Raw genomic sequence first — 19,789 nt, forward strand, 5'->3', positions numbered from 1 at the left:
CTGTATGAAATGGATTTAGATGTTACTTATAGGCAATCATGTTCAATTAATAACATTAAAAACTTTACTTTGTTCTTTTTAAAAACAGAATAATTGTAATGACATGTCTGATTTACCCGGTAATGGAATTCCTTACGTTTCGAATTTCCATTATTATAAGTAAACCATAATAGGAATAAAAGATTTCATTCACATGACGTCATGTAGTGTCATGAAATAAAAACACCATAATTATGTACACAATCGTTAGAAACTTGTTTGATTTTTAACCATGTGAAAGGTCAATAGATTGTTTAACATAATGCAACAACAAAAATCAGTATTGCATTCTTTTAGTTGTCAACGTAAACACACTGGACACGTTTTTTCTACAATAGTCTAATCAGGAACGCCCGAATTTAATACGAAGTTTAAGATCTTTGAGACTCACAAATTCCAAAAGGTTTGTCAAATATAGCTCAGGAAAACTATTCCTGGGATAGGAGATCTTAAGTTTTTGGAACAATATATAGAAACGAAATAAGCTCAAAATATTGATAGGTTATGGCTTCTTTTTTGATTGCGGTAAAAGGCTGACACTGACCTGACTCTGGCTTTTAACTAATATTTTTAACATTGTCATTATTTTGGGTTTCAAATCGTAAGAAAAGAAATCTATACTCTGTTTAAATGTTGGTAAATGACCCTTAATGCCCATTGAAGTCTTTTATGAAAAAAAGTGGAATATATGGGGCAAAATGTTTTACCCTGTATCGTAGGAAATCCCAATGAGTCCGAACATCTTACAAAAATTCTTCAATCTGACCTGACTACATCCTTTAAAAATCGACAACACCATGATAAAAAGATTACAAAGCAATTCACAGTAAAAATGACGATTAAACTAAACAACCCCCGCCATAAACCGTAAAAAACTCTTTGTCTAAGGAAGATAATCAATTAATGCTATACTATTGGCGGCCGTCGTGTTACATGTAGCATAAAACACGTGATAATTAGCATCTGATATTGTACATATAACCATTTGTTATAGAGAAGGAAATTGTACGGTGGAAAATATAGTTTGTCGTAACACATCAATGGTGGTTGAAACTTAATACCAAAAATATTATGATAAAAAGTTTTCAGCCATTAACTGAAAATACACTGCAACACAATACACAAGATGGCACCAAAACACTTACGAAACAACAAATTAACTCTACACTTCAAACTATCTTTTCTAATACATTATTATTGATGAGATATTTAATATAATTTAAATTATTTTCAACTTTTGAATGAATTATAGCTTTTTTCTAATTATTTGATTCTAAAACTCTGAAGTAGTCATCCACATAATGTTTTCGAAACGTATGAATTATTCTAAATACAAAGAATTTTCTTATCCCAGGCAGATAACCTTAGCTATATTTGGCACAATTTTTTGGAATTTTTGGTCCTCGGTGCCCTTCAACTTTGTTCTTGTTTTGGCTTTCAAACATTTTTGATCTGAGCGTCACTGATGAGTCTTATGAAGACGAAACGCGCGTCTGGTGTATTAAATTATAGGTCTGGTACCTTTTGATAGCTATTTTTTGTGTGTTTCTCTGTCCTGTATGTTCTCCCATTTATTGCATTGTAGTCCTGTCATGTAATGTTGTCATTTTAATGTTATATTTAACATTGCCATAAAAGCGGGAGGTTTGGCATGCCTCAAAACCAGGTTCAGCCCACCATTTTTTTTCTTAAAATGTCCTGTACCAAGTCAGGATAATTGCCGTTGTTCGTTTCTGTGTGTGTTGCATTTTAGTGTTGTGTTTCTTTTGTGTCGTTGTTTTCCTCTTATAATTGATGTGTTTCCCTCAGTTTTGGTTTGTAAACCGGATTTGTTTTTTTTTTCAATCGATTTATGAATTTCGAACAGCGGTATACTACTGTTGTCTTTATTCGAAAGTATACAAACCTAAAGGTCCCAGGTCTGTTAACGTTCTGAGGTTTAATAGCTTCCTGTGCCAACCAGTTTGTACTTAATGTACCAGATATTTGTTCTCTCTGCTTTAAGAGAATGGACAAATGTTTGTTTATTCCGGATAAAAGTGTTAAGTCATCTGAAAAATGGGAATAATTAATCTCATGGAAATTAAAAGTAAATCGATATAGTATGATGGTAGTATGTATTGCACAGGCGCAGTTATAACGGCAATTTTATTATGCATTAAAGTAAGTGCAGTGATGTTCACGTAAAAAAAATATAAAAGAGTATGACCGGAAAAACTCATGAAAAGAACCATTTGAAAATTTGTTAAGCTAGACGCTCAATTTTTAAGTCAAAATAATTACAATTTGGACCCTATAAAAACCAAAGCATTACAAAACGTAGTTGATTATGCCATGCGGTTGATTAATCTTAGTTATTCAACGATATACAAGTCAGCATTGTCATGATGTCATATAAACATGTGTATTTCCTATGAGGTTTTATTGGAAATTTCGTTTTCTTCAAAAAGAGGTATAAACTGATTTTAGTAAGTTTTCGTTTCAAAAAGATTTAAACAAAACATTGCAGAACATTAGAAAATAATCTCTAATAAATAATAATAAAAAAAACCTCAATTATGCAACATTTTTGAAGTATTTAAAAATTGTTCAATAAACAACTCATCAAAGATACTTGCAATTCATGTTGTACTCAAGCCGCTCATTCCGTCTACAAAATACTCATCAGTGATGCTCGAATGAAACATTCAAAGGCTATATGAAATACGAAATAGAAGGTCATTGCTGACTAAAAATTACGGATGGTTTTGCGAATACATCTAAGGCAATTTATTCCTTATTATTTCGAAGAATGTCGAATTTTGTAAACAGTTCATTTATTGATAATTCATGTAAAAAATTAAGATATCATTTCAGAAATACCTTCTTTTTTCTGTAGCCAATTCATAAGAATCTTTAATCTGTATAAAGCCTTAGGAGGATTAGATTGGGTGTCTTTCACAAAGCGCAGAGCAGGTTGAATACAGTTTTTTATAAGATTATCCATTTTGAAATGTTTCTTTAGGTTTTGAATCTTATCTCTGGCATTCTCGATTTGTACTGAATTTTGACCCTTCCGTTTTGGTTTTTCAGTAATCTTTGTTGGTCTGTCAGTCAATGAAGGCTCTACAGTATGATTGTTTCCCTCTTGCAGTAAAATATCGGTGGTATCCCTCCTATAATCAACAGGCATTACCACTGAATGCTTTCTGACGCCTTCGTGTTCATCCAACGTGTTATAACCGTGATAACTCAGATCAAGAAAAACTCTATTTTGCTTTACAGATCGACTACAGCACCACTGAAAATGTGTAAAAACATATATATAGAGTATCCTTAAAAGCTATATAATAAGCTGTGACACGGAGATATGTCTCGACTGTCGGCATAAAATTCAGAAATGAACAATCTGATAGACAGCAACATTTCTAATTAATCCAGAAGTCTCTGGGTCTTAAAGTAGTGTTGAGAGTCTCGAAAAGGTTAAAACACTGAAGTGTACAGACCACAATAGTGATAGAGAAATTATCGTTGTCTGTTGTGAGCATTTCAAACTTTCAAACTAATTTAAGTAGAAAACTAAACATTCAAAATTGCTAATTCATTCAAAGTCACTAAACCATGGTCTTGGAAACAGGGCCTCAAAATAGTCAAACTGATACGTACTGATAGTAATGCAACTACATACTTCAACTTCTAACTTCATACAAAATGGAATTTATCGTTCACAAGTAGTTCCTATCAAACTAACTAAAGTTTCGCTTTCCACGACTTTCATCGCAGTCGAGACCAAAATTGAATGCTTCAATTCGCCGCATACTATCCCTTTTTTATCATGGAGCTTTTTATTTGTGTTTACCCTTTCTAATTTTTCCATCCATCCATCCATCCATACATACGACAATTATGAATTAATCCATCCATCCATCCATCCATCCATTCATCCATCCATCCATCCATCCATCCATACATACATCCATCCATCCATCCATACATACATACATACGACAATTATGAATTAATCAGATCGTTGGTTTTTGTTCAATACCTTTGTTAATTGGTCTCGTTTGTGGAAATACTACCACATCGCTTTATTTTATAACAATAGACAAGTTGCTATAACCATACCGTCTGATAATCGTGTAGAAAGCACTTTACTCAAATAATAATTTTATATAAGTTAAGCTCAACTAAATAAAACAGCTACATATTCGTACCAGAAGTCCGTTCCAGCTCCCAGGAGCCTCTGTTTTAGGTTCTGCTTCTGTCTGTGTATCTCGATCTGCAATGAAATCATTTAATCTTTCCAATTCAAGCGCATTACTACTATTTTCACTTTTAAATTGGTCTGTCTCTTGCTCTTCTGTGATGAAAGGCTCTTCCTCATCTTTCAAACTTTTACTGGACAATCCCTCATCAGCCGGAATTTCTACATCTTCTGTTTTGTCTGATTTATCCTGCGATTCATTTATGACAGGATATAATAGATCACCGACTGATTGTACATACATTTCTGCCACTGTAGGTATATCCTCGTCTTCAGGATGAACATCGTCAATATGGACAGAATGCCAAGCCCCACACTAGAATAAACAATGACAAATATACGAAACAAATGCTTGTTAATTTCAACTGTTTTTATATTTTTTTCTGAATTATTCTGAATAACAGACGTTTTTAAGTATGTTAGCGCGAATTAAGGTAGATTCATGGTATACCACCATCTTGGATTGTACAATCCCAGTACAAAATCGGTCTAGTTATTTGCCAAAATCTGCAAATTTGGAGATAGATTTACAATTTATTGGTTAGACTGTTAATTTACGTAAATAAAAATTGGTGATTTATTGTATAAGTCAAAATATTTAAACAAATATCAAATTTTATGTTTTTTTAATCAATTTTTTCAAATAAGCCATTTCAGGGAAGATAACTCTTATAGTAAAAAATATATACTGGACTGAGAAATTTTTAATTTTTACTTGTAGCAAGAAAACAAGTTCGGTGACACCATTTTTTCTTTTTATTTTCTTAAAACATATTATAAATCCTATCTTCTCACAATTTATTTCAAAATTCTATCTCATAGATATTTTTTTATGCACACAAATGTGAACAATCTAACCAAATTTAGGCAATTTTCAACGACTCATAGCTTGGAAAATAGCACGGTGACCCATACTTTTTATTATATTTTTTAAAAAACCATAGTAAAATCTTCATTTTGGCAAAGTATAAGAAAATTCTATCTCAAGAAATATATACCTATGATCTACCTTAATATCAAATTTCTTTACCCTTTATCTTGAAAAACGTTGTGTGAAAAGATGTGTAATTAAATTCTGAACACTAAGGTAAATTTAAAAAGGGAAAGTCCATAAAAATAAAGGCAACAGTAGTATACTGCTGTTCGAAACTCATAAATCGATAGAGATAAAAACAAATCCGGGTTACAAACTAAAACTGAGGTAAACGCATCAAATATAAGAGGAGAACAACGACACAACAAAAACACAACATTAAAATGTAACACACACAGAAACGAACTATAATATAACAATGGCCATTTTCCTGACTTGGTACAGGACATTTTAAGAAAAACATGGTGGGTTGAACCTGGTTTTGTGGCATGCCAAACCTCCCGCTTTTATGGCAATGTTAAATATAACATTAAAATGACAATATTACATGACATGACTACAATACAAATAAATGGGAGAACATATAGGACAAAGAAACACACGAATAATAGCTAACAAAAGGTACAAGGTTTAGAATTTAATACGCCAGACGTGCGTCTCGTCCACACAAAACTAACCAGTGACGCTCAGATGAAAAAAGTTTAGAAGCCAAAACAAGTACAAAGCTGAAGAGCACCGAGGACCAAAACTTCCAAAAAAGTTGCGCCTAACACGGCCAGGGTTTTCTGCCTGGGACAAGAACATCCTTATTATTTCGAATAATATATACTTTTGCAAACAGTAAATTTTATTAAATGACTATATAATAGATATACATGATAAAACCAAAGTGGGGACTTACTACAGAATAAAAACGGATACATTACATAAAACAACTTAATCCAACACATAAAAATACACAGCCGAGTAAGCCAAAATCTGACACAAATCAAACATTAAACTACTTTTTCAAACGAAACGTTTGAGTATTACCTTTTGGATATGAATTCCTCAACCAATTTCTATTATATTTAAAAACAAAAAAGGTTTTATCGTTTTGATATAAGCCAATGCCTTTTAACACTTTATTTCACTAAATAAGCCGAAGAACATTATACATTTCTAATCTAAATGCCAAATTTAAAAACAAATTACTCTTGTGTTTTGGTAAGTTTTATTTCTATTTGTATCCATCTGATGAGTTAAGCCTCTTTCAACTGATTTTTATAGTTCGTTGTTATGTTGTACTGTTACACCACTGTTCCAGGTTAGGAGAGGGTTTGAATCTTGCTTACATGATTAACCCCGCCACATTCTGTATGTATGTGCCTGTCAAAAGTCAGGAGCCTGTAATTCAGTGGTTGTCGTTTGTTTGTGTGTTACATATTTGTTTTTCATTCATTTTTTTTTATCATAAACTAGGCCGTTAGTTTTCTCGTTTGAATTGTTTTACATTTGTCATTTCGAGCCTTTAATAGCTGACTATGCGGTATGGGCTTTGTTCATTGTTAAAGGCCGTACGGCGACCTATAGTTGTTGATTTCTGCGTCATTTAGTCTCTTGTGGAGAGTTGTCTCATTGGCAATCATACGAGATCTTCTTTTTTATATAGACTCAAATAATTCCTTGTTCTGTCTAGATTTCTCTCAATTGATTTATGACTTTTGAACAGCGGTGTACTACTATTGCCTTTTTTTTTTTTATCTGTGATCTATTAATAAAATATCAAATTTTTGTGTCAACTCTTGATATATATAGCCTTATACTAATGGGATAAGAAAACATAATAGACATTCCAGTTTTGCATCAAAATGCTTTGTTCAAGATATATATGCCAAAATCTACATTTAACCTATCTGCTCTATTTTAAGCCATTGCAACCATGTTGGTCGGTAAGCAGGGTCGTCGGACAATTTTTTTAAACTAGATACCCCAATAATGATAGTGGCCAAGTTTGGTTGAATTCGTTCATGTAAATGAACGTAGTTTCAGAAGAGAAGATTTTTGTAAAAGATAGAATCCATCTAAACTTTCCAACAATGCATTGGATAATTCTATAATACTTGTTTTTTAATCATCTTACCTGAAATCCAGTGAATCGTCCACATGCTATGCCAGGTACTTGAATCAGTAAAACGACATGAATATTTGATGTCTTTTCAGACGCCTGTTGCAGTTCTCCTTTAATTGCGTACCTTGCACAAGCAATCAACTTTTCGTTGTCATCACCAGAATCACATTGGACTATCAGCAGAAGATCTGAAGTGTTTGAATGTTGAAAAAAGGACCTGAAAATAATGTTTAACTTATGGGAACGGAATTAAATAAAGGTAACAGTGGTCTACCGAGTTTAAAATCTCATAAATCAATTATAAATATACAAATCATGGTAACAACAAAAAGAGAAAGGGTTCGTCAACGGAATAATTTTCTCATGCCTTGTTCAAATTCAAACAATGATGCCTTTGTCTGTATTAGATTTTTCTATTTTTTATTAAAGTTTCTTTCCAAAACACACTGCACCATCCCATATAAAACAGGTAACGAGTAATAATAAACTTCTATGTTCAAGTTCAATATGTATGCTATATTGGAACATAATCAAAGACTTACCGGCTGATGGTTTCTTTTTTATATATACTTTTACATTAACAGCAACAGTATTGATTTTTATTAACAAGATTTTTAAGAGTGAGATACAAGCTAAAATTAGTAAATTGAGGATATCATCTTCGCCAGCGTAGGGTAAGGATCCAGCCTCCTCCTATTCACACTGTACAGATTAGGAAATAGGTGTGCATACAGGATTATACAGTGTTGTGGCGTCAACGAACATAAAAAGTCATGCTCACACCTTCAACGTCAGTCTTAACAAATGACTTCAATGGTACCATATAATGTGCGTATGTTTAAAAATTGCTTTGTAACGGGTTTAACAATTTTCTGCATCAGAATCAGTATATATGCATTAACATTCCAACTTTTTCACACTGTCAGGGGTGAATTAAATTACATCACAGTATACAGCTGATAAGTTTTTTGTATCCTATAAAGTGAGATTGGCGAATCAAAAGCATTATCCAATCGAGAAATAGTTAGTAGAATGGTCTAATTTATAAAACTTAAATAAACACAATGGTTTTTCTTGAAATTAATTTCTATTTCTATTGAAGTTCCTGATAGAATATATATCTAACGTTTTACAAAGACCTATTTATAAAAGCAATAGGTAAATCATATTCTATTTTCTTTTCCTTAATAAAAAAAATACATAAAAAATCAAGTTTTGTTTGTCGCACAATTCAAATTCAAATTTTTTCTAAATAGAATTTATCAAATAATTATTTGCAAAATTAGAATTACCTTATTTGACTCCTAAATTGTTGTTCTGTATCAAATGACTGCAATGTCACCAATAACACATCGTCTCTTCGTAAACTTGTCATGGATTTACAAAGCATGTATATGTCAGCATTTGAGAGCAATTTAGAATGAGTTGTTATCTAAAGTAAATGCAATGATTATTAAAACATTTCAATATTTACTTTATATTCGAAAAGATCAGCAACGTAACTAAAGGAAAGGGGAATTCCATGAGATTTAATATTTCATAAAGTTTGTTTTAATCAGTGGACATATAATTAAACTTATGAAACTATAATTTTATTTTTACATAACTGATAAATAAAAATGTTTTCATTGCAAGCACGGAATAATATATATTTTTAGTTTGGAGTTTACTTCCGTATTTGAAGAAAAGAAAAGAAATCAACATCTTAATTCAACCTTCGTTTGGACTATTTTGAATATGTCCAAAGTACCTTATCTCTCTTTTTAAACCAATAGAACGTATAATACTAACCAGTAAAACATCTCAATCTTTTATACCTTGCATGACAGAGTTCAATTTATTCCCTTGATTGAATAATCGTCGCTGTATAAATTTGATGATTGACTCATTAATATTACCATTGTCAAATCATTCATACCAATCGATAAAGATAAGTGTACAACTCTTATGTGGAAAATAATGAACACTGAATGTCGGGATGGTAAACAGAATTAGGACACTTAAAAATAGTACAAGTAAGTATATATAGATTGAAAATGCATTTCCATTTTTTTTCAAGAACCAACTTTTAAACGCCTTACCTGAACAGTAAGATTTGGTTCCTTCAGATCATCTAACTTAAAATGTAGATAATCGAACAGGTTTTCGTGATGTTGGTCGAGAAAATATTTTGCAAATATGATTTTATCTTCCTTCAATAGTACTGCCGAAGGAGATGCACACCACAATAGAATTTCTTTGGAAAAATCTAGTACCTTGAATTAAAAAGACCTACGTGAAGAACCGATGAACACATATACGAAAGGTGAAATTGAATTTCAAAGTAATATTGCGTAAGTATTTAAAGCAAAATGCAAAATGTTCGTTTGCAATTTGTCACTTGAAAAAATTTTCGTCCATGTAGGGTTATACTAGCAGCATCTAGAATGTACTATGCTGATGTTTAAAAAGATATGATAAAGGTAAGTTTAACAACAATATAATTTGATATATCTTTCAAGATATCTATTTATAACTGAAGACTAAATTTCTCTTGAATTTCTGTGCCATTGCTTTGGTGCTATTGTTATGTCGATCCAACATCTTTATGTATTCAATAACATAGCTTAAGAGTGAAAAGAGGTAAGCTTTTTCGGCAATGTATGTGCCTTCCGTCACGTGGTCCATAGTCAAGCTGTCAACTATTAATTCCGACAAAACAGATTTAAATGCAGGATTAACATAAAGCGGACCTATGACATTCTTATAATATCTTGCCTTCTGAGACTGTGATACACGACAATAAATTATTTTAAAAATCTACATAAAATAGTCATGGGAAATAAAACAAGTTCAACGCTTATCAAAACGCGCTTTTGATAGCAAACGGTGTTCAATACCTCTTCTTCTAACTCGACAATATTTTCATCAGTGCAATTCTTTTCTTGACAAGCATGAAGTATAATTGCTGCACAAGCATCGGCATGATATCCAATAAAAGCTTCATTAATCTTTTTGGCATCTTGCCTAAAATGATATTTATTTGTACACTGGTAAATTAATAAAAATACAGTTTAAAATGCACTGCAAGTACTTTAATTTATGACATTTTTTTCAATCCGTTTAACAATTCATTGATAATCAAAAATAAAACAACGTGTATAAGGTTTACGATAACGTACCGTCATGATAGTCCAAGTAATAAATTAAATGTGACAAAATTTGCAGCAGAAAAATGATGCTTAAATCTACTTGTATCGTGAAGTAAAGTTTTCACTATAGTATTGTAACAATCAACGTTTCGCACACATTTGACCTCTGGTTAACACTGCGTATTGTGCAAACTTAAATAATGCATTATTATATAGCTAATTGTCTCATTTGAAGTTTTAGATGTACTATCAATGTAATTTAAACTGATGTCTGGCGTCATAAAATTTAGTCATGTCTTTTATACTGTCTAGATTGCAAGGGATTTGACTTTATGAACATGGTAATTTGTTAAACTAACATTTCAAAAATGATTTCAAAAAGTGTATCAATGTGAATCAATAAAGATTTGATTTTTCTAGTTTAAATCTTGAATTGATAAAGATTCTGTTACGCTTGTGTATTATACCTTAGCCATCTTATGTCTGAAGATAATTGTTTTTGTGAAAAAATACTGGTTAATTGAATAAACAAACCGCGAGATACCTAAGTTGCAATAAAACTTTCAAATGTTAAAAAGTTCGAAAACAATAACAAACCATCATTCGTAGGATATATAATAACCATTAACGCTTGTCGTTATACTAACAAACCTTGGTCTAAGATGTCTCATATGCAATGGTACTTTCACCTCACAAAATTTGTGTGCCCATTCCTGTAATTTAACTGTCAGTTGTAGCTGAGCTGCTGTAAGCATGGTCTTCAATGACAAGAAATGTTTCTCCAGACGATTGATCAGTGGTATTGGAAACTTGTCGTATACAATCTGTTTCTCTGCTACCACAATTAGTCTGATATAGAAAGTTAGCATGAATGAAAAGCAATCAAAGATCAGAATGAAAGTTGAAGACATAAGACGAACGTTTTGTTTAATACAAATTAACCCTGTCTGTGAAAGGCCAATTGATAGAGATAAAAAAAAAAACATATGAAAATACAAATTAAAAAAATCTTATTAGACTGATCCGATATTTGTGTCACTTGTCATGAGAGGAAATCTTCGATCTGAAGAAAACGAAACTCTATCTGGTTTGTAAATTTAAGAGAGAATTCTCAAAATTACCATATTATGATGAGTATTTGTATATGAATACCTGAACTTTTTATGGACTCGACATTTTACCCTGTGTGTACCAAGACCAAGATCAACGTATCGCTCGCCACCAAATTCTACATAATACTGAAATATAGTTTTTTTTAAATGGTAATTAGCACACACATATAAAAAATTAAATTTAAAAATCTAACTAAAATATAATATTCTAAATTTCGTCTTTTTTCACCTTTTAAAAAAATAAAACCGTTTTCTAACATTTTCGCTTGCTTGACATTTTTTTTACATATATATTGCTGTAAATAGACCAGTTTGTTGTTCTTATTGTGTGAAAATACCTGATTCAATGCATCGTAGAGACTTTCATACAGGTTTTCCAGATTGAGCAAGATAACTGTGCTACCTGTCTCCATACAAACTTTGACGCTATTGATATTTCTACATATCTGTTGACATGAATCAAAAATAGAAAAATAAGATATCTGTACCATAACAGACCTTGTATATAATTTACAAAAGCAATTGCAAGACAAATGTGAGATGGATTGTTATTTTTCCCAATTTGGAATAAGTAATGAAAGAAAATTATCAAGTTTTTACAGATAGTTTATGTTTTGAAAAATATTTTGATGACCTTTACTTTAAAGTCACCAATTTATTAGCAATAATCGTAATTTTAATAGTCGGATTTTATCATGTATACATACTGTGTGAGATTGTGATCCGAGATGAGATCATAATAGCTTGACTATAACATATATATTTCGTGTCTCGATAACGCATTTCTTATTACCTCAAGTGATCTATTTACTCATTGCTCTCAATCAGAGCAACCAAATATATGTGTTGTTTACCATTTGGTTTAATTCCGACTAAGCAAGAAGTATTTAATACTATACCGGCTTGAACATAGGTAAACTACAGTGATATTAATTTATTGCTAATAGATGAAATATGTATTGAACTATGAATATTTACAGACAGTGGTATTTAACCTTGATTTTTCTTACAATGATTAGCTTGTGTTCAATCAATGGGGAAATTATATTCTTTTCTTCTTTTCTACTATATATTTTTACTACAAAAACTGTATAGATATAGATATAATGAACCTGTGTGTATTCCTGGTCGCTAGGAAAGCTACTACCAAAAATAACCATTACATTTTCCATGGCAAAGATTTTCTGCTGTAATATTGTCAGAGCACCATAATTCTCTGTCAATAGTAACAGGTATCTAGTCTCACTAAAATAAAATCAATAGACTACAAATCTTACGTTTAATATTTGATCTAAGAATATGTTATTTAGTGCTTTCTAAGATACTTATAATAACAATATACAGAAAATATGATAACATCTTTTTATTGTTTTGTCCTACTCTTTGAAAAATAAATGTCTTATGGTTATCTAATGTATCGTAATAAGCAAATTGGAAAATGTATGTCTATCTTATAATTATAAATACCTATTGGAAATTTTGTCTCCTATTAGACAAGCCTGGATCAGTCCTGGTGGCGAATTGTCAGGATCATCATCTTTTGGCTATATATAAAAATATAAATATTCTAAAAGCAGATAATACAATGCTGATGAATTTTTTCAATGGAAAGTCATGATCGACACATTTTTAATGTGATGACTATTTATTACAATTTTAGCAATATAAAGCCAAATTCAGCTGCACATTATACATGAATAAAATGTCTGAAAGAACCTGTAAAAAACGTCGAGTAAGAATGACGTTTAAGAATGGCTAACTACACAAGAGTACTTTTTGAATAAGGATATCAAGAGGAGTTGCGTTCACAAGGTGGAAATTTGTTACTTAAGTTTGTTAAATTGTCTTATTGCCATTAAACGTGTAACAATTTTCAAATCAAATTAATGGTATTGTGTGGTCAAAATAATGCGATGATAAATAATCCTACCATGTATGCATTTTTTCAGTATAATTGTCTATAAGTATTTAAAAAGTGTCGAGATGGACATCTATAATTGTATCTCTCTCTGGTGCGCGGGTGGTGAGGGGCTATCATCAGACTCCGAGAGAGGAGAAGAAATTAAACATTTTAAGAAAACCACATAATGAAAACATACATCAAAATGTTACAACAATCCGAAAGGAAAAATAGCAGATATAAACAAATTGAAATTGATAAAACAATATTGTTTCAGTAAAAGCTTCTTTTTTTTAACTTCGCAGCCCAAAGTCTTTAGCTACAGAACATTTTTAATAAAGTTTCATCATTGCATGTCCTTTATGAAAAGATAGAAAATCAGAAGATATCATTACAAACGCATCGATTTAAAGTCAAGTGGGAGTTTTCACTGTTCATCTTTGTCTAAATGTATAGTTTTGTAATAAATTAATCCAATATGAAAAAGCAGTGCAATATTGATGTTGATTAAAAAGTAGATGAAGAGATACCAAGGATATAATAAAACAGACCAACAGTATTATGTTCCACAAAGCTATTCACAAAACACTAAAAATTAAGCAACATAAACCCCACCATAAAACAGGTTTAATCTAAATTGCACCTGACGTTTGAATAGATCCTGCTCCATATGTTTCACCCGTAATGTTGCTCATGTAAGTACAAATTCGGTGATAAATCTTATGCGATAGGTCACATTTGAGGAAAAGATGACGAGATAGAGGTCATTCGTGTAATAACACCAAATCATAGTACGTCATATCCAGTTACATCCGAAAAAAGGTAAAAACATATTCCCTTAAAATTGACATTTGATGGAAATAAGCCTTGCATGTCATTGCAGAAAAAAATTTCTGAGTCACAAACATATATATTGGGTGTTTTGAAGCACTATTCTTTTTTTATTTGGTATTTCTATTAGATATTTTTGAAAATCTGAGGTGACATGGTTACTTAAGCTTGTACATAGGATAAAAAGGCGTGAACATTTGATTGGTTCACTTCCATTGATGTTTTATTATCTTGTATGCAAGGAGGTTGTATGTGAAACTTTCAAATACAAATAGAAGCAATATACCAACTACACCTGCATATGGGATATACATTTTCAAATTTATTCGGTATTCAAGAGCTTGCAGCTCCTACTCAGACTTTGTAAAACGTCACCAGTGTCTGGGCAGAAAGTTGATGAACCAGGGGTATGTCAAAGAACGTCTCGTCCTTTTTATAAAAAAAAGTTCATCGGAAGGTACCAAGACCTTGTTGATAAATATTCCGTATCAACTTCACAAATAATACACGATGGTCTTGAAGTACAGATTCTGCGTATTAACGTTGTTTATCATCTTAATAACGTGTTATAGTATTCTTTTATTTGTCTTTATTAATATTACTTCCACTGTTAAGTCTATTTTTTGTGATATCCATTTGACGTGACTCTGTACTTATGCATCCCGTCATACTTTGAACGACAAAATTATTTTAAAGCTACCTGTGTGACGTCAAACGCGCGATTCTATGTGAGATTTAAAGTTACTCCAACCATGTATCTGTCAGGGTAAGGATTCGGTCCTAGTACTTAAAATCTGTCAATCCTTTAATTTATAGGTGGATTTTACATAGATAAATAAAATCGTATAATAAAAAAAGCAAAATGATGTTGTTAAATTTGATGTATGCTTATGTGCTTCTTTGTTACATTTGTTTGTTTTTATAGTGATTAATTTGATAACGCCATGTTGACTGCGGTACCCCTTTTTGACATTTTTATATATCTCCAACCTTTTAATCATTCATATCATTTAAACGGATATTTATGTTTCAATAACATTAAGTTTTTAAGAAAAATCTATTTGAAATTTGATGAAATTATGAAATCATAAATGTGGTTATGCATTATGGTACAATTGTCAGATAAAGTTCAACAAGGAAAAGTATGTAAAATTTAACCGACATCGGTCAATCTATTCTACGGGAAAATGACAAAGTTATATTAGATAGATGCATCAGTGATCTGAATTTTTAATTTTGACAATCACATCTTAAAATAAATTATAGAAGTGTGCTTAAAAGTAGTTAGTTGTGTACACCTTTTATAATTTTGCGTGTTTCAAACTCCTGCTTTAACCTTATAACTAATAATTAAAAAATAAAAATATCGTCTCGCTTTAGATTTCATCATTTATTTTTTCATACAAAATTTGGATTTTGTAGTTAAAAGAATTCACCCTTTAAAAAATGCATACATAGGTCAAGTGAAAAAGAAATGATCGGTGCAATTGATTAACAATAACTGGATAAATCATTTTTATAAAAGGTTGTTGTCGATACAATGATCCCGACTTTAAAAACAAAACTTTTAAGAATTAAATTAGTAGATTGGTTTAATTATTAAATATACACTTTCAACAAATATTTGTATTCAATGAGCGAAAAATTCGTGCTCTGTCACATTTCAATGCTTAAGGCCAAGATACGTTCAGATAGGTTGGTTACGTGGAGTAAGGTCATTTTATAGGAAATTATAATAAGAGAAAAACGATAGTGGAATTACTCCTAATAACAATTGTTACTCACCGGTCTCAATATAAGATTGATAAACCAACTGTCATTTATTTCTCTTCGTGTATGAGGACATCTAAACAGTCATTTTGACCCCTCAACCATAACCAGTTGAACAGAAAATTTTGTTATTTATTTTTTCTATACCTGATCATATCTTTCTACAATAACTTTTCTACAAAAAATATCCACAGGTTTGATAGTATCCAAACCACCAAAATTTCGCAATATACAATGTTGTAACTGTAGCCATGTTGGTTTCTGTTCCGATTTTGATGCAAAAGCATACAACATCTTGATTAAACTGAAAGATATATTTGAAGCATTAAGTTTACTGCTTAAAACTATTCTATATGCCCATTTCTTAAAATTCTGCTGTCACGCAAACAAGCTACTTTTTATTATGTCAGGTATGGCGAGTGATGTAAGGAAAGAAAGTGATGCTTAGTATATCGACGCTTATTTTGAAATTCGCTAGTTTTTTTTGTTTTTTTTTTATTTAAAATCTGATTTATTGCACTATTGCTGTTATAATGAATACCATGTCTTCGGTATTTGACAGGGCACCCCTGTAGAATTAGTTTTACTGAACAAACAGGGAGATTGTTCAGTAAATTAATGATAACAAATTGTTACATTTACATTCTATGTATCAATACAACAGATTACTACCGAAATTAATTTCCGGAAAAATTACATTCGTGGACCGCTTTGACTCTGTTAGTTGACCTGGTCATGACCTGTTGATCAACGATCACACGATGGAGGCAAGTTAACTGGCGAAGCTGTTTGTACTTGTTAATTATGAAGGTATACATACTTGGTTGCGAATTGAAGTGTTTATATTAGTTTAATTATTTATGAATATGTGATTTAAATTAAGGAAGGATGCTTTAAGGATAATTGGGGTTTAATGTTTTATCACTGATCATGATCATGACGAAGTCCACAACACGTGGTCTAAAGATTAAATAATGGTGAGACACATGTATTGTTTAATAAATATAGCATATAACATATATGCATAAAATAATAATTATATGTACAAGATTATTTCTTTCAAAATTTTACCATGTTTACCACCTGTTAGTGTTGAAATATTTAAATAGTTCAAAAAGTCTTTATTGAACAGGGTATTTACATCAAGATTTGTAGTTTTATAATTTGAAATGTGAGTGCACTTGTGGATGGAAAATGTATTGAGTGTTACCAAAAGATTTATATCAAAATAATTGATGTCACAGATTTTATATCCTACAATGAGATTTCTGTAGTTTAGGATATGATGACCAATTTTAACTTTATTTAATAGTATTTTGATCTTTTCCCAAAACGCTTTAAAGTATTGACATTCCAGAAAAAAATGTTTACAATCTTTTGATTCATTACATAAGTCGCATTTACTGTCTTCTTTTATCTTCCATTGAAAGAGCAGTTGTTTACAAGGAAGGATATGATGCAACAATTTCCATTTAAATATTTTTAATCTCTTATCTTTTAAATAAGTAAATACAAATTTTACCATTGATTTAATTGGGATTAAAGAATCTAAATTAAGTACACGTTTCCATTTTAAGAAACCTGGAGGCATGTCTTCATTTCTATTATTAATGTGTGTATATCTGTTTTGTTTCCATTGCTTGTAAACTTGTTATCTTATTTTTTTCTTTTTTCTTAATGCAAAGGTTAAGTTTATTTTTTACTTTTGATTTTATTGATTTATCTGATTACAGTTCCTTGAGACATTCATTTGGTATAGCATATTTAATTTTTGAAATTTCAAACATTAAATTGGATTTTCATGATATTTTATTAGATATTATATCTTGAGAGATGTTACCATTCTGGTTAATAATATCATTAATATATATAATACCTTCTTTTATCCATTTTATAAAAACTAAACACTTTCCTTGAAACTTTATCATTTTGTTTCCCCATAAGATTTGTTGTCTAATATTTTTAAAATTCATAGCGAGTTTGGTGTTATTTGAATTTTGTACTTTAAACCAGGACTTTACAATTTCTAAGTAGAATTTTGGTAAAGTTTTATGTAGGTTTTGTATGGAGTAAATGTTGTCTGGATTCATGTAAAGTAACATGAAATTAGCACCAAATTTATTAAAGTAAAATGTCGGAATCATTCAAATTATTTGAAGTTAGTCTATTTGTAGTGCAGTTATATAATTGTCTACATGTATATCTGTCATCTTAAGACCTCCATCAGTAGTATCTTTGCTTTATATAGTTCGATTTACTTTTTCTTGTTTACCATCCCATATAAAATTATAAGTAAGAGTTTTAAACTGTTGAACAAGTTCATGTTGTAGGTTTGTGACTGAAGCTAAATATGTAAGGTTTGGTATAAGAAGAAAATTTACAATTGTTATTTTACCTATCATTGTAAGATTTCTTTTTTTCCAATTACTTATTAATTTGTCACATTTTTGTATTATTTTTTCAGTATTAAGCTTATCACATTCAGCTCGATTTGTTCCAAAATAAACTCCTAGACTTTTTATTGGTCCTTTCTTCCATTTTATGTTTTCAAACTTATCTTTACAATGTTTTAGTTTTCCTAACCAAATGCCCTCTGTTTTTGATCTGTTTAGTTTTAAACCTGACAGGGTTCCAAAGACTTCAATAATATCAGGCGTGTGACGTAATTCATTTTTTGATTTTAGAAAAAAGTGTTGTGTCGTCAGTTAATTGTGAGATCTTTAAACTATGTGTTTTAGTATCTAGCTTAATTTGAAAACCTTTGATGTTGGAGTCTTGTCTTATTCTGCAGGACAAAATGTCTACAGCAATAACAATTAATGGGCAGCCTTGCCTAATACCGCGCTTAATGTTGTATGACGATGAGACCCACCCATTGTTGAACATACAACCTTTTATATCTTTATACAGAGTTTTAACCCATTTTATAAAACGATTTGGAAGTCCAAATTGGTCACTATGGATAAATTTATTTAGTATTGGTTTAAAACGTAATGCTAAAGAATATGCCATAAGTTGTGTGTCAACATTGAGTGAAGTAATTGGTCTAGAGTTGTCCAAAAGAAGAGGGTTTTCTTTTTTATATAATAAAGAAACTACCCCTATTTTTTGTAATGTTCTCATTTCTTCTTTTTGATAGCATACGTTAAATACTTTAACAACAATTAGTTTTTAGCTTGATATGTATCTTCTTAATGTGGTATTGAAGTATAAATTTAAAATGATAAAATTTGTTCATACTTTGCCAAAACTTAGGATATATTGTTCAAAAATATAATAAAAATGATAGGTTACCGTGCAATCTCTCAAGCTTCAGGTTGTGACAAAATGACACATTTTGTATGGATTATATAAGAAAAAACATCATTATGTTATTAGAAGCTAAACTAAATGATAGAATTGTAAAATAAAATACGAGAGGATAACTTTTAGAAAAAGCTTTGAGAATATCAAAAGAAAAGATAGGGTAACCGTGCGATTTTTCTGGATAAAATACAAAATAGCAAAATTGCTAGTAGATTCCTCTAGAAAATGCACTATTTCAGAGTTACCTCAAAACAGAAAAAAAACCAGAGAAAACAAGCAAAGAGGGGCGAAAGTTACCAGAGGAACACTCAAACTCATAAATCGAAAATAAACTGACAACGTCATGGCTAAAAATAAAAAAGACAAACAGACAAATAATAGTACACAAAAAACAACATAGAAAAATAAAGAATGAGCAACACGAACCCCACCAAAAACTGGGGGTGATCTCAGGTGCTTCGGAAGGGTAA

General features: G+C 30.8%; 1 protein-coding gene across 1 annotated transcript in view; it reads right to left on the minus strand.

Annotated features, from left to right (window-relative positions):
• LOC127701800 (E3 ubiquitin-protein ligase RNF213-like) overlaps positions 1-19,789 on the minus strand; it is a 195,587-nt gene that overhangs the window by 70,781 nt on the left and 105,017 nt on the right. Inside the window, exons 24-31 of the mRNA XM_052205765.1 lie at positions 16,161-16,317; positions 12,980-13,056; positions 12,625-12,757; positions 11,851-11,958; positions 11,553-11,638; positions 11,052-11,249; positions 10,149-10,275; positions 4,236-4,601 (exon numbers count right to left, since the gene is read on the minus strand). Of these exons, the coding sequence (XP_052061725.1) occupies positions 4,236-4,601; positions 10,149-10,275; positions 11,052-11,249; positions 11,553-11,638; positions 11,851-11,958; positions 12,625-12,757; positions 12,980-13,056; positions 16,161-16,317 (1,252 nt within the window). The remainder of the gene's footprint in view (positions 1-4,235; positions 4,602-10,148; positions 10,276-11,051; positions 11,250-11,552; positions 11,639-11,850; positions 11,959-12,624; positions 12,758-12,979; positions 13,057-16,160; positions 16,318-19,789) is intronic.

The sequence above is a fragment of the Mytilus californianus genome, unplaced genomic scaffold (assembly GCF_021869535.1).
Source record: "Mytilus californianus isolate M0D057914Y unplaced genomic scaffold, xbMytCali1.0.p SCAF_5, whole genome shotgun sequence".
In the NCBI taxonomy this organism is placed as follows: Eukaryota; Metazoa; Mollusca; class Bivalvia; order Mytilida; family Mytilidae; genus Mytilus; species Mytilus californianus.